Below are 20,292 nucleotides of genomic sequence, written 5' to 3'. Positions count from 1 at the left end.
GGTCTCAAGTTTGAGTCTCCTTACCCCCTTCCCATAAATAAATAAACCTTATGAAAATTGAACTAGAGAAACATATTAAAGGGCATATATTGTGCTAGTCATGAGCACATAGAAACAAAACTATGTAGTATCTTATAGAGATCTCGAGTAAAAATAAATAAATAAATAATGAAAATTGAACTATCATGAGCACATAGAAACAAAACCCATCTTAAAAGGAAAAACAAAAACAAAAAACAAAAAATTCCATTGCCGGGAATCGAACCCGGGGAAAAAAACCCATTTTGTGAGCACACACAAACAAAAACCCATCTTGAAAGGAAAAACAAAAACAAAAAAAAAAAACAAAAATTCCATTGCCGGGAATCGAACCGGGGAAACAAAACCCATTTTGTGAACACACAGAAACAAAAACCTATCTTGAAAGGAAAAACAAAAACAAAAATTCCATTGCCGGGAATCGAACCCGGGTCTCCTGGGTGAAAGCCAGATATCCTAACCGCTGGACGACAATGGATTGATAATATTTATTGCCTCAGTAATTATTATATTCATGTTTCTTGAGTTTGGCACGTAGTGATATTCCATAAAAACCCATGCTATGCCAAGCTTCAACGATTTATATATAGACACAATACTAATAATACATCTTCAACATTTGATATGAAATACCATGCGATTTGTAAAAAAATTTAAGAAGAATAGGAAAATTCAAATAGCAAGGAATTTTAGGCAAATTCATTGACAAATTGTTATCTACTTACCTCCTTGAAAGAAAAATACTTGACATTTTTTTTAAAATAACAATAATAAAGAAGCCTTTTATCTCATGCACCATAGCATTGAAAGAAAGAAAGAAGATAAAAAGTGAATAGTAGTAAACTAGTAGTAAATAGTAATACATGAAAAAAAAAAAAAAAAAAAACTATGCCCAAATGGAAAATATCAAAAGTACAGAGCCATAAGCGCAAATAACAGAAACTTTGCGACAACAGTTGAATCCTCTTCGCATTCTGTTTGAGTTCACTATCGCTCGAGACTCGAGAGAAATTGCGCCAAGTTCAGATCTCCATGGACCACAATCTCTCACGCGAAGATCGATGAATCAAAGGTTACTTAATAGTCTCCGCACCAACTGTTTCCTTTTTTGATTTTGCTTATACTTTTTTTGGGTGAATTACCGATGAAACGGTGTTGTTTCACTTTAGTTTCCTCACTTTCTCGACAACCAAACACTCTGATTTATTTATTAATAAAAAATTTGACTCAGGAAAATATTCTTACAATGAAGGATTATCAGATTGCAGGTCAGGTAGGGGTCATTGGTTCAGCCTCATCTCAAGATATGTGTCAATTCTTTGTTTCTACTGGATACACAGTACACATTGTGGATATGTGGGATCTTTGAAAGGGATTTTTTTATTTACTGGTTTTGTGTATTTTTTATATCAGCTTCCACTTTGGTTACTGCGCAGGGAAACCTATGGTAATAGCGTTAACTCTATCGAATTTGAGATTTGAGAGGATCATACCTTCGAAAACTTGGTTTTTTTTTCATTCCCGTTTGAAATTGACAGAAGATAGTTAATCAGAAATCACACCTAGAATATTTTTTTCCTTGGATAATGCTCTAAATTGAAGGATGCTGCCTCCTCTGAATTTGAATGAGAGTGATTTCCTATTGAATATGTGGTATTTATGTTAGTTAGTGAAGTTGAAGAATGGAGAGACATACAATGAAATTTAGTGAATTGTGATACTTTGGATGAACAGAAATTATATCTACTTCAAAGTTATCTTATTTCTCAAACTATAAATATGCTTATTTGTTATTGTTTCATTGAGAAATGCCACTTTTCTTTTTGTGATCCATGGTTGCTTTGAGGATGTGAATGTCAATGTATGATGGGTGATAGTTTTGGAGGATGCCAGAAAGTTGCATCGGTAGGAAACTAGGAATACAATTAAGTACCTTCGAGTCCCAGGTAAGGTATTCTTTGCTTGTTTACTTTCTTTTGCATTTTTTATGTATACCACTACATAGGCGACTGATAATCAAGTAAGTGATAAATTCGCTATTTGTTTCTCTTCACTCGGCCCTCTAAGGTGTCAATGGAATGATGCAACTTAGCCAAAGCATACATGATGTGCTCCATAAGGCATTTATTGATCAAGCTGTAGACAAAATGCCTTTTGTAGAAGTGCATCTCTGATGATACATTAGAGTTTGGTTATTTGCTGACCACTCTTATTCCCTTGATATTGTAATGCAGTATATTTATCACTTTCCATTTATCTCACCCATTGATTATAAATCTAAATTGTTTGCTGTTGTTATAATCCTGGCAAGTTATAGAATTTCCTGAAATAATAATTCTTAAGCTTGGCCCTTGAGGCAGTTTAGTACCATCTTGTTATGAATCCATTTAAGTTCTACTCTTCCTGTGGAAATTGTTTAGGATGTTTAATTTTTTTTGTTTCCCGTCATTCTTTATGTGAAGTTACATGCAGCATTGTTATATGTTTTCCCTCACCCAACATGGACAAAGCTGTTGCGTTTGTACTATGTATTGCTTCTTGAAATAATGGAAAAAATACTCGATTATTACTTTATCTTCTAAGAAAATCTTCTGTAGATGTGCTTCTCATCTATCAACCTTCAGTCTCTGGCTCTCAACAAGGCACTGATCATGATTTCATGAAGTTTAGGCGACAAACTGTTTCCTAATGTATTTCAAGATACTTTCCTGTTCTGATAAAATATGTGCTGAAGATATATATTTTTTTGTTTGGTTTTATTTACGACATTTTGTTACTTTTCGTAATTTGCAAGGATATTTTCAGTCACAGTTATAATTTTTGGCCTTGTTCGTCAGATAATTGATTAAGTTCAGGAGGAATCTAATAGCTAGTCAGGTATGTGGGTGTATCCAGTTCATTTTGTAAAAGAGGAGAATGTGCTTTCAAGATGATTCAAAAATGGCAGCCCCCTCCACCCTGCAGTATGATATATTGGTCTACCCTTCTTAAGAAAGATAATTTCTTAGATATTGTATCAATGAAAAAGGCATCACATAAGGTTTTCCCCTTCTCAATGATCACTCTTTAACTAGCTGATTAGACAGGCATTGACCAAACCCTGCTGTTCTGACTGCTGTGTTCTTTTTCTCATTGTTCTTTTGCAAAAATAGTCATTCAAGTTTCAGTTGTATCGAGAAAAGGACTATAAAAGTCTTAAAAATTGATTTGCATAATAGTACTTATGCGCTCTATGCATTTGTCATACATTAATCTTGTTATTGATGTGTTTTGACATTTCAGATAGAAAGCCATCAGGTGTTGGGCGTGGAAGGGGAAAAGGTAGAGAAGAAGTGTTTCTAGGAGGCAATCAGGAGGTACCGGCTGTGGCATGGATGATGGGAAATGCCGAGGTAGAGGTGGGTCTGAGGCACGAGTGGGAGCAACAGAGGTAAAACCAATCCTTTTAATTTTCACGACCCAGGATAAATTGAACATTTATGGTGCATACCTCTATAGGTGCTTTGCTTGTCTTGTTAATTTAACGAAAACATATATACATATATATGCGCATTTTTTATAATTCTCTCTAAATGGTGTGATATTATAGATATAAAAATATTTATCTCAATAAGAGAGCTTATTCCATCATATGTGATAGTAATCACGAAAAAGTAAAAAAAAAAATTATTTCACTTCCAGAAGATAAAGAATTCTTTTGGCCCTCCTATTACAAGAAAAAAGGAATGCATAAGAACTCAAGTTAGTTCCCTATTACAAGAAAAAAGGAATGCATAAGAAACAGTAAATGGATCCCCCGCATAGCCATCTCGCATGGAAGATCCAGTACATATCCTCATATTTCCACCAATTCCCCCCTTTTACATAGCTTTCTTACCATTATTAATCGCTGTCATGAACAACTTCAAACCAAATGGATCATCTTTATCAACTTACTTTTCAAACTCAACTGGCCCATCTCTTGGGCCAGTCCTCTCACAAATACCTTTAAATGCTTTGTCAGGTTTGAAGCAATTTGTTTCCATAAACCTTTTCCAATTGCTCATTTGCACCTCCATACATATCAGTATCAACATCTTTCTTTGGCCTATACAAGGTTGAGAGCATTGGCTGAGCAGTAAACAATTGAATCAACATTCACAATTTTGGTTGCAGTAATCACCCTCTATATGACCCAACTTTGAAGATCGTGGTTGCCAAATATTCACTATTTGTGATGATTGATGACAGATACATTGGATTCGAAAGCACATCTTCATCGGAGTTTGTCATTCTTGAAGAGTAGGCATTGTACTCTACATATTCGCTGAGGCAGAGATCCTCTTCTGGGGTATTGTTGTAGGCCTTTTGCATCGCCAACGCATTCACTGGAAACCATAAGTACTTTGCATTCACAGGGAAGTCTGCTGGGCTAAATTTACTACTAGCAAAAGCTTTTGCTGCAGAATTTCTTAGGGTGAAATGTATCGAGTTGGTTTTTGCATCAAGTGATATCTGTATATTTCTGTTGGACGTCTACTTGCTTCTTGTCCTGCTTCTCTTCAGGCATTAATACCTGATTGTACTTAACATTGCATTCAATGTTATCATTAAAGATGATGGAAGCATGACCTTTGAGTAATGTTTTATGATAGAATAGAATGAGAGAACACTATTTTTAAAAATTTGGCTACCTGCAATAGCTATTTATCGAGAACAACACCTGAACACCGTATGAACTTGGGGCGGTCAGGCTGCACATGACCACAAGGATATTACTTTCATTGAGAATCGAACGAAGACTTCTCAAGTACATACGAGTCGACCCAAAGAGAGAGACCGACTAATCTATCCACGTCACGTGGTTGCAATCACCTTCTTTCGATTCTGCATGAGTCCTGGACCTCCTGGTCCAATATATAATTCTCCCAATAAGCCTACTCGAAGCCATAAAGCCCAATATGGTTGGCCCAAAAAATAGCCCACTGAAAATAGTCCTGGCCCAATAGACTCTCTTTTCTTTGGCAACAAGTAGAGAAACGAGAAAAAAAGAGAGTAGAAATTCCGTCTCGTCTACAAAGTAAAATCCGCTGTATCTGTGAACTCACTCAAGGAATCAATCGGCGATGGCGACGGCGATGGTTGAAGACACGAGCTTCGAAGAGGACCAGCTGGCTTCCATGACTACCGACGATATTGTCCGAGCTTCTCGTCTCCTCGATAACGAGATTCGTATACTCAAGGTTCGATCTCGCTCAGTACTTGTTGTTATGCGTTTGTGATTTAAGGTCGTGATTTAGGGGTTTCTATTTTTATTGCCTCTGTGATTTGCATCGGGACTGTAGATTGGTGCTTTTGAAAATGTATTATTGTAGTGTGTGGAACTGTCTAGTTTTGCGGCAGTTTCAGATTTTGGCGAGTAATTGCTATTTGGTTTGACCTAATATTTTTTCCTTTGTGATTTTTAAAATTATTGTTGTTCGTGTGCATCTAGGAGGAGTTGCAGAGAACGAATCTTGATTTAGAGTCATTCAAAGAGAAGATAAAGGAAAATCAGGAGAAGATTAAGCTCAACAAGCAGCTTCCATACTTGGTTGGGAACATTGTTGAGGTAATTTATTGGTTCTATTATCCTCTGTTTTCCTGTGTTCATACAACATCAGTGCTAGTTTATGCAACTCATGGAATGTAAGTTTGATGTGCATTGTAGATTATGAAAAAAAGGATTTGGATTATGAAGAAAGGATTTATGTTCGTGGTTCCAAATTTCAGGAACCATGGTTGTTTGTAGGAACCAGGCAATACCTGTGATGAGCCTAATTTTTTTAAATGGTCAAGAATCAGCTTCTGTTTGTAGGTGAGGGAGAGGAATTTTTCGAACTTTTGAGTACATTTGAGGTGTACAAAGTTATATTAGATCAATGTAAAGCACTATATGATATGTACTGGTGCAGTCTGGCTGATCTCAATATGAATTGGTTCAAAGGCTTTGTTTTGTGTAAATTAAAGATCCAGTGACGTTGACAATTAAGACCTTAGGATCTTTTGGGATTTTGAGCTGAAAAGATCATTTTATCATTTGTTGTACATTGACTAGTGACCTGAGTTTCTTTGTTTAGAAGCTTAATTTGAATGTGCACCTAACAAGTTTGTTTAATGACTCAGTTCCTACAGCAGTCAATTGCACATATCTTATGATCAATTACATGTGAATGATTGTTTTATTCTTTTCCTGATTCATAATGCCTGAAATCTTAGCATTGGCGACGTAGCTAGATTTAAGTTTTAAGCCTACACTGGTGATTTGTGTGAATGATGGTATGATATGAATTGATTATATTATTTTCTTGATTCATAATGCCTGAAATATAAGCAGTGGCGACGTAGCTAGATTTTAGTTTTAAGCCTACACTGGTGATTTGTGTGAATGATGATATGATACGATTTTATTATTTCAATTTTCATGAGCTGCAATGCCACCACTGTCGGTCTGGATTGGCTTTTGAACTTGGTTATCGTACCACAAATTTTAGCCTTGTTCAGCTTCTCACTGTTAATTAAATTTGTGCTTTCAGATTCTGGAAATGAACCCAGAAGATGAAGCTGAGGAAGATGGGGCAAATATTGATCTTGACTCCCAAAGAAAGGGAAAATGTGTTGTACTGAAAACATCTACACGTCAGGTGAACATTCTTGTATATTTTAAAGGAAGGCAAACCATAAGGGAAAGTGGAATTGTGATGTTACAATTTTGATAGGCATCTTATCTAGTTTTTCCCTATGATCTTGATTCTTGAAATATGTGTTGTATGCCCCACTCAAGGTATATCATCATGCATAATTGTTGAGGTTGATTCATCATATCTAAGACTTATGCTTAGACATTTTCTAATTTTGGAAAAATTAACTGGAAATGTATTCAATAATTCTCCATCACTATTCCTTCCACTCTAAATTTACCACTCTCCCCCTAATCCTAGTGTTCCTGGTCCTATTTGAGTATTTGATTGGTAGAATTATATTGAAAGTTCCTTTTTTGTGGTTTCTGCATTCAGATGTTTGTAAATTGTCACATATTTCTCTTTTCATACTAATATTCATAGTTTGTACCTAGGATGTTTTTGTCATGCCCCATCTAGTATTCATATTGCTGATGTATCATGTACAATAAGGCTTCTCTCACAGAAGAAATTGGTATTATTGACTTTACCTTGAAGAGTATCCACCATGCAGAGAGACCTAAAAATTGATCTTGGTTGCCTTGGTTGTTACCATCTTTTATTAGTTAGGTTCTCTCTCTCTCTCTCTCCCTCTCTCCCTCTCTCCCTCTCTCCCTCCCTCCCCCGCCCCCGCCCCCGCCCCCACCCCCGCCCCCTCCCCGTCCTCCCTCCCTCCCTCCCTCCCTCGGTCTCTCTCTCTCTCCTTTAATTAGGTTTTTCTTTAATAATCAATTATTATTGTATATTACCATTTTTATGTTAGCCATACCTTCATAGATTGACAAAACATTAAATCAGAACCGGAAGAACCGATCTTTTCCTTTGTGAGGCTTGCCCACCACTAAAGAAAATAAATGAGATTTATTATTGAGTTCATAATTCGTTCAGACTCTCCTAAGATCTGAAAATGATATGTTGATTGCAGACAATTTTTTTGCCTGTTGTGGGGCTTGTTGACCCTGACAAGTTGAAGCCTGGTGATTTGGTTGGTGTAAATAAGGATAGCTATCTGATCTTGGATACTTTGCCATCCGAGTATGACTCACGAGTGAAAGCTATGGAGGTCGATGAGAAACCAACTGAAGACTACAGTGATATCGGAGGGTTGGAGAAGCAGGTATACTTTATCTTTGGTTCCTTTATGCAAGTGACTCCTGGTTGTTAGTTGACATTGCCACATTTTATAGCTCTGTTGTTTGAGTTATGACAGATCCAAGAACTTGTTGAAGCTATAGTTTTGCCAATGACACACAAGGAGCGTTTTCAAAAGTTAGGTGTTCGTCCACCGAAGGGAGTGCTTTTGTATGGACCTCCTGGGACTGGGAAAACTTTGATGGCTCGAGCTTGTGCGGCCCAAACAAATGCCACTTTTTTGAAACTAGCGGGTCCACAACTTGTACAGGTCTGTTATTAGGTCACAATCTTTTTCAGTCTTGTCTCTGTTTGAAAGATTTTTTTACGACCGTTATATTTAACCTCCTCCATAGTAATTCCTTCTTGGACCTTTTGGTTATTATTTGATATCCTTGTGTTTTCTTTCTACCTTCACTGTTGACATTTGAAATTAGTTGGCTGCCATGGTATTTTTGTTATAGACAATCAAATTTTCAAAGCCAGCACTAGATCTGTGGAGTTACTAAGTTAATTTTCCATCCTACGTATTGCTCCTCCAGAAAAATAATCAATGTGGTATGTGTTTAGATGTTCATTGGAGATGGAGCAAAACTTGTACGTGATGCTTTCCTGCTTGCGAAGGAGAAATCTCCCTGCATCATTTTTATTGATGAAATTGATGCAATCGGCACAAAACGGTTTGACAGGTACATAATAAGTTAAACTTCTTGAGATCCCAAGTTAATTGGCTATCACATGTTTTGCCAGCGTCATGAAATTGGTTTGCATTGGAGTATTCTTTTAAATAGATTTCTGATTGTAAATCTTCTATTTGTTTTGTTTAATCCAGTGAAGTCAGTGGGGACAGAGAGGTGCAGCGAACAATGTTGGAATTGCTCAATCAGCTAGATGGTTTTAGTAGTGATGACCGGATTAAGGTTTGTTGATGCAGAGTTTGATGGCTAGTAACAATGTGGCACTTTAAATGGCGATTTTTCCTGATTAGAGAAATGGAATTGCTTGCAGGTGATAGCAGCTACAAACCGTGCTGATATTCTGGACCCCGCCCTTATGCGTTCTGGTCGATTGGATCGCAAAATTGAGTTTCCACACCCCACAGAGGAAGCAAGAGCTCGAATCTTGCAGGTCTTTTTCTGCACTGTTTCTTTTATGTCCTTGTGCATTACTTCCTTGGATATGGTGCATGTTTACTGAAGCTTTTTTATATAGATCCACTCGAGGAAAATGAATGTTCACCCAGACGTCAATTTTGAGGAGTTAGCACGGTCTACTGATGATTTCAATGGGGCACAGCTTAAAGCTGTTTGTGTAGAGGCAGGCATGCTAGCTCTTCGTCGCGATGCAACTGAGGTGCTCTCTCTCTCTCTCTCTCTCTCTCTCTCTCTCTCTCTCTCTCTCTCTCTTCAAATCTTTTCTTCTCCTTCTTATTTTGGCATAGAACATATGACATCATAAGATTCTATCCTCACTAAAATCAGCTGGATATTTGAAAAGCCAAATCAACTGAGGTACTCTTACTGTCTCTGAATACTATGCTCAATGGTGCAAAGTACTACCCTTGAGTATTAGCTCCGGCATAGGCTGTAAACTTCGAACAAAAGTTTGTGTCTTTGTTTGAGCTTTAATGGTAGTAGGTTCTGATTTGGGTATCCATACGTTTTTTGGTTGCAGGTTAACCATGAGGATTTCAATGAAGGTATTATTCAGGTTCAGGCAAAGAAAAAAGCAAGCTTAAATTATTATGCCTAGAAAAATCTCAGACAACTAGGCAACTTAGGCCCAAGAATGCAGAAGCTTCAATTTCTGTGGGACTTTGCTTATAAAAAAATCGGACTTCTTTCCTTGGGAATCATTGTTGTGCTTGCTTTGTTTTCTCCGTAGATCCATTGTGATCCGTATTATCTTTGTTGGAGGAAATTAGAGAAGGCAGTTTAGATTGTTCTAATGCGTATTGTTTCTCTCGTGGCCTAAAAGTAATATTTCGATCGTTGGTAATTTATGTTGCAGTAGTAGACGATTTGAAAACAATGTCACGGTCATGGCAACTGCCCCTTGTTGCCACTCTACCCTTCTTCCTCTCTCTCTCACGGGTCACAGCCTCTTCTTTCTTCCTCAAGCAATCATCGCCTTCATTCAAGATTATTTCCTTCCGTCACAAAATCCACACGTCTTATTTGTTCTTCTTTCTCGGTTCCACCAGCCAATCCGCCAAGCTTTTGAGCTTTTCGATTTCTCATAAACGGTATACTCTCAGAGATAACTCGTTTGCAGAGATTCTCTCTTGCGTATTTGTACAAGCAAGCACGCCAGCAGGTGAACTCTGCAATAACTCATCTCGTCTTTGTTTTCGATTGTTTTTATGAACTCAAAACTTCTTAATGTTGAATCATACCAAGCTGAGAATAAAATTGAAAGCTCCCCCGGGCCAGCTTATGAGCTTTTGGAACTCAAACTAAGACCTCCATTCCCCATATCGAGCCCAAACCTTTGTAAAATTATTTGGTAACTCAAAATAAAATTATGCTTGCTGTGTTTTCCCCAAGTTCCATTGTTATCTGTATTAACCATATGGATTCGTATCTTTGGTGGAAAAAAAAAGGATAATCTTCATCACCAGAACAAAGGATATGCAAAAACATTATTATTATGGGTAATTGAGACCAAAACTCCCACCACACAACTTCCTACCATTTCTATTCAATCTCTGGGGATTTAATCGAAAAGGAAAACTACATGGCTAAAGATATAATAAGAGTATAAAACTATAGAAAACACCACCATCTTGAATCTGCCAGACCACTATATAAAGAAGGGACTAACACTTGACTTCCTTCAACCCATATGCAAGGTACAGAAAGGTTGGATCAGTAGCCCCTTCCTTATAATATGCAAATACCACACTGCCATCATCATGCATGCTCTCCCCAACAAAGCTGCAAAAATTGAAAAAAAAGAAGAAAATCAGCAATCTCATTCATAAGACATTTGATGCAGAGAGCAAGTCGGATTTGATACAAGTTGACGGAGAGGAGTAAAGGGTATGCGTACAATTGAAGGTCGCTGAGGTTCGAGAGCAAGAACTTGGTTGCTGATGAAATGTGCGTCTTGAACAACTCTTGCTGCTCTGGTTCAAGTTTAGGTGTCAGTAACTTGATGTACCTCTTCATGTATGTAACAAATTGCTTCTTGTCAAAAGGCGGTTGTTCCTGTAAAATATACAAAACGACTTCTTCAAGATTACTTCACTTTGAAATACTACAATAAGGCAGATTCAGCAGATGGGTTTGATTGACTAACCTGAAGCCTGAATGTATCAACAATATCGACAACCTTCACGGCTTGATCATCAACACCTTCATCGTCCTCGCCACCTTCAGCAGATGGGTTTGCACCAATATCTACACTGACTGCTCCTTGAACCACCCACTGCCCAAAACGAAAACAAACAAGGAAAAAAATGTCAATCTATTTCATTGTGTCCAGTAAAAAGCCGTAAAGACATGCCCATCATTAATATCTTTATGTGATCAAATCAAAAGTAAAAGAAGGCTAATCGGAACCGATTAGCATGCAGAAACTAGAAGAATTCTGGTGTACATAACAATATAAGTATACACATATACACACATACACAGAAAAAGACAGAAAGTTCCAACCTTTCCTTCCACCTCCCACAACATCCCATTCTCAATCTCCTTGTATTGGAAAGAATCTGACAGAAGCTCATCGCCTGAAATTATTAAGCAAATTCAAGTTCATCGTCACTATATAATATGATAAAGTATCTGAAACAATTTTCAACTCAAACCAATCCCAAATTAATTGTTAGAATCGACCCATTAAGAAGAAACTATACTTGAGCAAAGAAATCAAAACAGTTCAAGTTCTAAACCCAAATCAAAATTCAAAAAGCATCCTTCTTGTTTACTCTCAATTGGGTTGCCACCCTCAAGTTTTTCTCCACAATTACCGGGGTTCCAGGACACATATATAAAGAGGACCCAAGTAACTATATGTATATAGACGACATAGATTTCTGTATAACACTGCTCTAAAAAAAAAAACCATAAAGACAATCAAACCAAAGAAAATCTACAAAGTCACAAAGAAAATCTACATAAACCAAGAAATAAGAACATCAGCAACAGCAATAGATAATGAAGAAGAAGAAAAGAAGTACCGGTGATACAATCCTGATAAACTAGCATGTTTGCAGAGAACTGGTGGAGACCCTCTTTCTCTCCTGCGGAATTAATTGGTTAAACGAGCGTAGATTTATTCAAGAGAGAGAATTGTGAGAGCGTGAGACGAAATCGGGACTTAGAGACCTGGAGTACTTACAGTGGATTTCCCAACCGCGACAGAAGGGAAGAGACTAGTATGTTAGATTTACCAAAATACACATTACCACAAACACAATTCGGATTCCGAATCCTTCAATGAACAAAATCCTAGCAACCTTGCGGACCAACGACACCGACACTCCAGTACGTACTGGTTTGGATAAATTAATTCTATTGAAATATTTATAAATTAGTAATTCACATATTCTTATGGGCCAAGTATCCTACACATCGAATTTTGGATCCAAATACAACCCAAACATGGCCCACTAACACAAGAAAAAAGTTGGACGAAAAATATTTGAACAAGGGGATGCGAATATCCAATGCATATGGACATATTTTTCATTTTTTTAAATTTATGATATGTACTTGGAATGTCATGGGTTCAATTTTTATTATGAGTAATATCATTGTAGTCACGCGTTGGATTTTGACCAAACTTATCATATCGTCAGTTGAAAATTTTCAATGCGCATGTATCTGACGGCTTGAATTTATGCTCAAATCAAATGTTCAAACGACAAACTTATATTTTATCGTTTTCAGTTAGAAAAAAATACAATAAAAATAATGTGTACAAGTGGATAGGAATATCCCATGCATATGGACGTATTCTTTTTGTGAAACAATGAATGGTTTAGTTGGATTAGAATAATGGTTTAGGGAAACTTTGACCTGAAGACTCCAGCCAACTTTGACCCAACAATTTTGAAACTATTTGTTGCCCAAAAAACATGCACTTGCATTAGTTTAACATATGCGTACATTTGGTCAAAAGAGACGTCACGTTATTTTAAAATTATTATACAGAAAAATATTCCGTTGATTTTGATAGACCTTATGGCCCATGACTATTGACCGCTCATGGGCCGTCTTTTGGTCTGAATGCGGCAGCCATACGTGGGTGGGATGGCCCTAAAGCCCACTACCTAAATCCCTAAATAAATCCAATCTCAATTTCTTGATTATGTATATTTACTTCTTTATTTGGCGCCTAATCTAAATAGTATAAATAGCATTTTTGATTTTTTGATATTGGAGCAAAAAAATAATAATAGTAACCGAGAACAACTCAACCAACATGTCCTTTTTGGACGGCCCACTAAATTCAAATTCGAACTTGACTATTCACCCGCAAATCTATTTAACATAAACCATTTGAAGATAGTTGTGCTATCTTAGAATCAAACTCTCAATCTCGAGCGATATTCTTTACACCTCAAATTCGGAGAGATAATCCGTTAGACTATCCCCAAGCGATTTTTTCCCAAAAAATTATTATCTTTTTAGTTCTTATCTTCAAGTTTGTTTTCTACTTATTGTTGTTATTAGAATATTAGTTGTTGCCTGTTTTTTTAAATACTTATTGTGTGTGTGTGTATACACACTATGTGATAAGATTGGGCGAGCCACCCAAACTTCGGAGGTAGTTGACTTGGCCTTTGTGGGAGTTGGAGGCTCTGAATTTCCTCAAGTGACATGTTTTGCTCATGTAATGTTCATGTTTTTTTTTTTCCCCTAATAATGATTGTATTTTTTTCATATATAAATATTGTAACGTAAAAGAAAAACAAATTACAGCCGTTAAAATATGTCTAGAACTCTTATCAAAAATACTAATAAATAAAAAAAAATACGTCTAGAACAAATCGTTACCGTCCGTAGCTTAGATTTGGACAGCGGTTACTGCCTCTCAACGGAAATCCAACTACTAAATCCGACGGCCCAGAATCCACAGATACAGAGCAATAAAACCAACTCAGACAACAGATTTGTTCGAAACTGAATAGATTTCCGTCTCCACACCCTAAAATCTCTCCGAGGCTTCTCGTAGAACACGATCAATTGAAGCTCTGAATTTGAGACGATATCTTGATTGTTAGTTTGTAAGTTAAATCATAATTTTATCGCAGATTAGAAGATAAAGGGGGTGTTGTTGTGGCGTTTTTGTTTAGAGGGGGATTTCGTTGGTCAGATTTGTGGGGATTGGGCTGCGATTATGGGGCTTGGCGGTGACGATGATGTGATTTTTGATGATGGTGATGGTGGGGCATGTGGCGGTGGCGGAGGAGGTGGTGGCAAGAGTTTTGGGTCGGTTTCGTGCTCGATTTGCCTCGAGGCGGTCACCGACAATGGGCACCGATCATGGGCTAAGCTTCAATGCGGTCACGAATTCCATCTGGGTAAGTGAGAATTGAATTTTCGATTGAGCAGTTGTGGGAATTTGGATTTTCTTTTTCTGGGTTGGGAACATTATTGTGATCTGCTTGTACTGTTGATTGTTGATCTTATCGGCATTTACAATTCTGACAAATTGTTATTGGATTTTCTTGATCAAGCCAAAAAAATACGAGAGCAGTATGAGAATTAGTTTCAGAATTTGGATCAGCTGATTGTTGTTTTAGCTTAAGTTGGTTGAATCAGGTTAGGCAAACAGGGTCTTTACTTTTTAAACACATTGATTTGTTGAAATATGTCATCTAAGTGAGAATAAGATTTCAATTCCGTTTTGAGTGACTTTGATTGTGTTTGGGATTGATAATGTTTGAGATCTGGGTGTAATGATGATCCATTGATCTCATTCGCATGGAAGCTTTTTATTTTTTATTTTTTTGGGTTTTCTTCTTCGGATGATAGAAACGAGAGTACTGTGAGCATAGGATTTTGAATTTGGTGAATGCTTTCTGTTTAAATTTGATGTTTGAGTGGCTGGTAGACTCGGGTTAGCTTTGATATTTTGACAAAAAAAAAAAAAAAAAAAAAAACACTAACACAATGTCTACTCTATTAGGATGCCCTATAAGAACAGGCCTCAGTAGTCAGTAGCTTTCCATCCCTATATTCTTTTAGTGATGCTTATTTTCCACTCTGAAAGTCTCTCTAAATGTATTTTATGCATGCTCCTTATACATCATTAGTTTGTTAGCTTGCTTATTGGAGCCTTGCATCATGTTTACATAATTATTTCCTGTTTTATGTTGAACGATTATGTGTTACAACATATTAGGACAATGCACTCCTTATTTTCCTTTTATTCTCATGCTTCACTGATAATCATCTGCAGATTGCATTGGTTCAGCCTTCAATATAAAAGGTGCAATGCAATGCCCTAATTGTCGCAAAATTGAGAAAGGCCAATGGCTTTATGCAAATGGTAGTCGTACTGTTCCTGAATTTAGCATGGATGACTGGATGCATGATGAGGACCTTTATGATCTAGGCTACTCTGAAATGGTGAGCACAATAGACAAAATTATTTGATTTGTTTCATTATAAAGGTCTAGAAAAGCTTTAAGCATTCCGCTTAATCAGGTACTTTTAGCTGAAAATTAAACTTACTTCTTCTAAGAAACCAAGTACGTGTTTGGAGTCTGATTATTGGGCAATTTCACGTAGGCTGTTAATCTAGCTGTCTTGTAACTCTTTCTGGGTTGTACCCACCTACTTGGTATTGCATAAGTTCTTGTAGAATGAACCAGAAATTTGGTGGCTCATTTACTTTATCCTTGGATTACTCTATTTTTTTTTGCTAAGTGAGTATTGCATCTTGGATTCTCTCTAATTTCATGCAATATATCTTATTATTTTCCATAAATACTTTGGAGAAGAAGAGGCAAAGTTAGGTGTAAGTTCCTTTTGAAGATGCTGTACATTTTAGTAGGTAGTTTAAAACCTTTTATTTTTTAACAAACACCAGAGGAGACCTATGAACAAGGAAGCTTTCCTGAATTAGATTTTCTCTTTAGCTTAGCATTTTTTTTCCAAGATATTTTAAATAAGTCGGCTTTCTTCTTTTGGAAAAGTAATTATTAGGGGGACATGGCTAATGTCTCAAAGTCTAAGTCATATATATTTTAAGTTTGAGACATGGACTCTAGTCAACCTACCATCTGGTGCTTGCATAATTGATAGGTCGATCTTCCAAGTCATTTTTTTTCTTCCTAGAAACGTCATTTTTGCTGCAAATTATTACTTAACATTGTCAAAGCAGGCTACTAGGCTAGATAACTATTGACCGTATGATGCTACCTGATAAATTTGGTTGCATTCTTAGCTTCATGAATGACACGCATATCATTCTTATGATGCACCAACCTGCCTGGTGATTATTAACTTCTGGGGAATGCACATCTATATGTTTGTACTGCTTATGTCTCTATGTTAGTTTAAAAATATGCTCCTTGAGATTCTATTGATTGGTCTATTTTCGGATTTATTTGTGGGCCAGTTACCCTTGTTACTGTCTTTGTAATTGCTTCTGCATGAATATTATTATATTTGTCTCTCTCCATATTACTTACTGCATTCAATTTGATCTTTGATGCTTTGACAGTCTTTTGGAGTTCACTGGTGTCCATTTGGCAGCTTAACGCGGTTTCCTTCATCTTTTGAGTAAGTATAACCACGCATTATTATTTCTAGATTTAAGGAAGACACTACAATCTTACAGTATTCAATGAATGGGAAAATAGTATATACACCACTTTATAAAGCAAAATAGTTACTCAGCGGCCTCTTATATTTATGAAAAGTGCTCATACAAAATCTATCATCAATTGGTCGTTTATATTGCTTCTTTAACTTTTATGTTTGTGTTGCATGGTGAAGATCATTAAAACTTAGTATTTATGATGGCAGCAAAGATAACAAGACATCTAATTATAAGTTGGCTATTACTGGTCTTATACTCTTATGTCTTATCTTACTTGCCCTTCGGTGGATACAAATTTATTATCAATTGCCTTTCCTGGGAATCTTTCTCTGTCTGGTGAATATATTAAGAGAAGAATATTTATGTTGTCGATAGTCTTGCTTAAACCACACTGACTCTGCTGTAACAATGCCTCAGTATTCATTCATAAGGGATATAAAATTATAAATAACTAATTTATTCTAGTAAATATAGCTATGCAATAGCATATGAGTCTGTTATGGCCATCCATTGAAAGATGTGGCTTGAGTTGGTGGGTTGTTTTATTATACATTTGAAGTTGCATGAGCGAGGTGAATTGCTCATCCTTGCACTTTTTCGCTAATTCATCAGCCCCAAAAGAACTCTGCACCACGTACCTCTTTGCACCTCTTCCTTCCTAATTCATTCCCTCTTTGCTCAATTGTATTTTGTATCTCTGATTGATCTCTCTCCCTCCAGAGGTCCTCCAAGCCCCAATCTCCTGCAGAGCGTTTCTGCTTTGAGCTCTCTCCGAGTCTATCTCTACCTCTACCTCATCGTTTCTTATGTTCTCTCAATTTTTCTCATGCCACTTTGTCTGACCTCACTGACTCATCCTATGGCACTGTCGTATGCCAGTCCTTTCTGGAATTTTTTCCTTTCATGGTCTCGCTAGCTCTTGCACATTGCATCTAGTTCTTTTGAATTTGTAGAAACAGTTATGGGGACCCGTTGGAGGAATAGTTGTGTTAGTTTGTTTTGCTTTCTCCAATTTGTCTAATTATATAGGTTTTCTGCTTCAGTCATTCTTAATTTTGCAGTTCTGGGTTTTCGGTCATGTTTTTCTTCTTCTCCTTCCCAGATCGATTCATTTTTAATGTCTTCTAAGTATCAGTCGGTGCAGTTTGTTATATTTAGGTGCAAAAAGATTTGTTGTCCTGTGTGGTTGTGACACCAACAATGAATGAGAAAAACGATTTCTCACCCCTATTTCAATAATCAAAATTGATCATATTCATTTGTTATTAATAATCCTTATTTGCATTAAAGTAACTGTCACAAGCAATTTTTTGTTTTCTCGCTTCGTGGTACATTCGTGTTCAAGCCCATTGTACTAGGCTCTTGTTATTGTGGAGCCTGGGAGGGGCAGGTGTTGGATAAAGAAAGCGCAGTGTTGTGCTCTTGATATTAATATTGGCAACTACCTGAACTCAAGGTCAGAAGTCAAATAAAACCCAACATCAAGCTTTAGATTAGCTCATTTTCCGACAGATTGCCAAGTATACCTACTGTTCTGAAAGCAACGTTGTTTATGTTATGAACAATTTGGTTCTTTTGCTCTTTGCAGGGAAGCAGAATTTTCATCAACTGCATGTAAGGTTTTCTTTCTTTGTTTTGCTTAACTAATGATTATCAATGGTGGCCCTGGTGGGCACTGTGGTTAAATACTTAAATGGGCTGAAATTGCAATGCAGATCATGATCTACTGGGACAACAAGCTATTTATGCTGAACATACTGCTGTTTCCGCTGCTACTCATCCATGCCCATACATTACTTATTTTGGACCCATTCATCCCTCGTCTTCAAACTCCAATGGTAGCGTTTCAGATGGTTCTAATTTCAGCAATCACTGGACTGGCCCATCGGTACCTGGCGAGATGCAAACTTCTTATGCTTTCCCTTCCATGGATCTCCATTATCACCGTTGGGAGCACCATTCTCCTCCATTCTCTTCATCTGGCAGTCGTGTCAATGGTGCTGATCCGCCTTCAATTCCACCTGTTACTCAAAGATCAGCCAGAATAGGATCTGATCTACCAAGATCAGGGTCTTTTATGCATCCCTTCATTGTTGGTCACAGGTATGGATTTGATGAATTTGAGGCTGTGAGATTTTTTTTTCTAATCTGTTTATTATTGGGAGTTGGAGGATGATGTTTGCTCCTAGTTGTTGGCCTATGTTCAGATTTTAGGAAGAAAACTATTTTCTGTTTCCTGTTTTCACGAAAATTAGAAGCTATTTGAAACTCTTCTCATTAATCCAGTAAGAAAAGATGAGGCCATTTTAGCAAAATTAACGCATGTTCTCCGGCTGTTCATATTTGTTACAAGGCAGTTTTCTGAATCATTTTCTATTGCAAAATGAACACGTTTAATAGGAAACAAAAACGAAAACCTTTTATATTTTCCAAAAAAGGGAAACAAATTCAGAATCATTTTCACCTGTAACTTTTCTGACTTACCATATATCATTTTCATGCCATATTCTTGTTGGTAGAATGTTGGTCACCCCGTCGAGCTTTTCTTAAGAGTTGTCTTTCGAAAGTTTAAAATAGTATCTGAGAAATCAGTAGCCTGTGATCCTCCCCGTTTGTTGATGATTTTGTATGGTTCTGTTCCTCTTAACTTTGATCTCATTTGCAATTCATTTATACAGCTCTACTGCTAGAGCTGGAAGCTCTGTTGCGTCCTCAATGGCTCCACATTACCAAGGGAGCAATGCTCGAGCCCGTGATAGAGTGCAAGCTCTACAGGCGTACTATCAACAGCAACAACCTGGAAATTCCTCAGGCATTCGCACACCAACAATTTCTGGAACTCGAAGATCAAGCAGTCACAGAGGCTTTTCTCATTCACAGCCAGTTGCCTCATCATCCGATCAAAGTAGCAGTGGCTTCTATTTCATCCCTGGATCAGGTCGGAACTTCCAAGAAGCAGAAAATCCTGTACCTGCACGTTTTCACGCGTGGGAAAGAGATCGCTTGCCTTCATTCCCACATAATCAGGTAGACAGAGATCCAAGTTTCCGTGAATTCTATCAATCTGTCGTTGGGCCAGAACCTGGCATCAGGTTCAGTAGCCTCCGTCAGAGGCATGCCCCTGAGAGGTCATCATCCCAAAATCGATCATAGACTCTATCATTTTCTGGGTGAAGCAAAGTTCCAATTACTATGATGAGACCAAAAATTATGTATGCTTGAAAATATTATATAATGCTTGGATTCTGTCATTCCTGACAGTCTGAAATACTGTGGAGGGGCCCCAAGAAATGAATGATCTTGATGGCAGCCACCTGCTGGCCATGGAGCTTCTAGTTTCTTTGCGATTGAGGATGTAAGAATAAGATCATATGTTGAGTTGAACTGAAGGGGAGGGTTCCTGGGGTGACCCAGAAGTTAAAACTATGATCGAATGAGTTTTGTGAAAATGTTATAAGTGGGTTGCCCAGTATGTCTCTGAATCTATTTGGCCATGTGTCCAAACATGTGAAGAAATACATGAACTGGCTCAGTTGATATTTGCATCTATTATGTACAATGTGACCCTGCTTTCGGTGAATGACTTGCAAATTTTTTTTTTAATGATCGAAGAACCCATTTTCCACAGCATGTCCTTCGAATA

At 37.2% G+C, this 20,292-nt stretch overlaps 3 protein-coding genes and 2 non-coding genes across 6 annotated transcripts; 3 read left to right on the top strand and 2 right to left on the bottom strand.

Annotated features, from left to right (window-relative positions):
* Nucleotides 1-445: 445 nt before the first annotated feature.
* Nucleotides 446-517, bottom strand: TRNAE-UUC. The gene has a single exon. It is a non-coding gene; the product is annotated as a tRNA-Glu (tRNA).
* Nucleotides 518-2,112: 1,595 nt separating this feature from the next.
* LOC120010021 lies at nucleotides 2,113-2,247 on the top strand. The gene has a single exon (XR_005470807.1). It is a non-coding gene; the product is annotated as a small nucleolar RNA snoR127 (small nucleolar RNA).
* A 2,821-nt stretch (nucleotides 2,248-5,068) lies between these two features.
* LOC120009829 (26S proteasome regulatory subunit 6A homolog B) lies at nucleotides 5,069-9,866 on the top strand. The gene is made up of 10 exons (XM_038860541.1): nucleotides 5,069-5,261; nucleotides 5,513-5,629; nucleotides 6,594-6,701; nucleotides 7,663-7,854; nucleotides 7,948-8,139; nucleotides 8,439-8,557; nucleotides 8,701-8,788; nucleotides 8,877-8,996; nucleotides 9,081-9,221; nucleotides 9,543-9,866. The coding sequence occupies exons 1-10, from the start codon at nucleotides 5,145-5,147 to the stop codon at nucleotides 9,618-9,620; spliced, it is 1,272 nt and encodes a 423-aa protein (XP_038716469.1). The 5' UTR covers nucleotides 5,069-5,144; the 3' UTR covers nucleotides 9,621-9,866.
* Nucleotides 9,867-10,497: 631 nt separating this feature from the next.
* LOC120009830 (translationally-controlled tumor protein homolog) lies at nucleotides 10,498-12,370 on the bottom strand. Of its 2 annotated transcripts, XM_038860543.1 has the most exons (6): nucleotides 12,280-12,370; nucleotides 12,052-12,114; nucleotides 11,528-11,601; nucleotides 11,169-11,297; nucleotides 10,920-11,077; nucleotides 10,498-10,804 (listed from the first exon to the last, which is right to left on the bottom strand). In XM_038860543.1, exons 2-6 carry the CDS (start codon nucleotides 12,077-12,079, stop codon nucleotides 10,687-10,689), a joined length of 507 nt encoding a protein of 168 aa, XP_038716471.1. In that variant the 5' UTR covers nucleotides 12,080-12,114; nucleotides 12,280-12,370; the 3' UTR covers nucleotides 10,498-10,686. The 2 variants fall into 2 exon arrangements, with proteins under 2 accessions (XP_038716471.1, XP_038716470.1); XM_038860542.1 differs by lacking the exon at nucleotides 12,280-12,370 and having other exon boundaries at nucleotides 12,052-12,224.
* A 1,555-nt stretch (nucleotides 12,371-13,925) lies between these two features.
* Nucleotides 13,926-20,229, top strand: LOC120009019 (E3 ubiquitin-protein ligase RFI2-like). Its single transcript, XM_038859443.1, has 6 exons — nucleotides 13,926-14,400; nucleotides 15,282-15,451; nucleotides 16,551-16,609; nucleotides 18,238-18,263; nucleotides 18,365-18,752; nucleotides 19,328-20,229. The coding sequence occupies exons 1-6, from the start codon at nucleotides 14,217-14,219 to the stop codon at nucleotides 19,800-19,802; spliced, it is 1,302 nt and encodes a 433-aa protein (XP_038715371.1). The 5' UTR covers nucleotides 13,926-14,216; the 3' UTR covers nucleotides 19,803-20,229.
* Nucleotides 20,230-20,292: the final 63 nt, after the last annotated feature.

Source organism: Tripterygium wilfordii, chromosome 11, assembly GCF_013401445.1.
Source record: "Tripterygium wilfordii isolate XIE 37 chromosome 11, ASM1340144v1, whole genome shotgun sequence".
Classification (NCBI taxonomy): domain Eukaryota; kingdom Viridiplantae; phylum Streptophyta; class Magnoliopsida; order Celastrales; family Celastraceae; genus Tripterygium; species Tripterygium wilfordii.
This window is presented reverse-complemented; position numbering and strand designations above follow the sequence as displayed.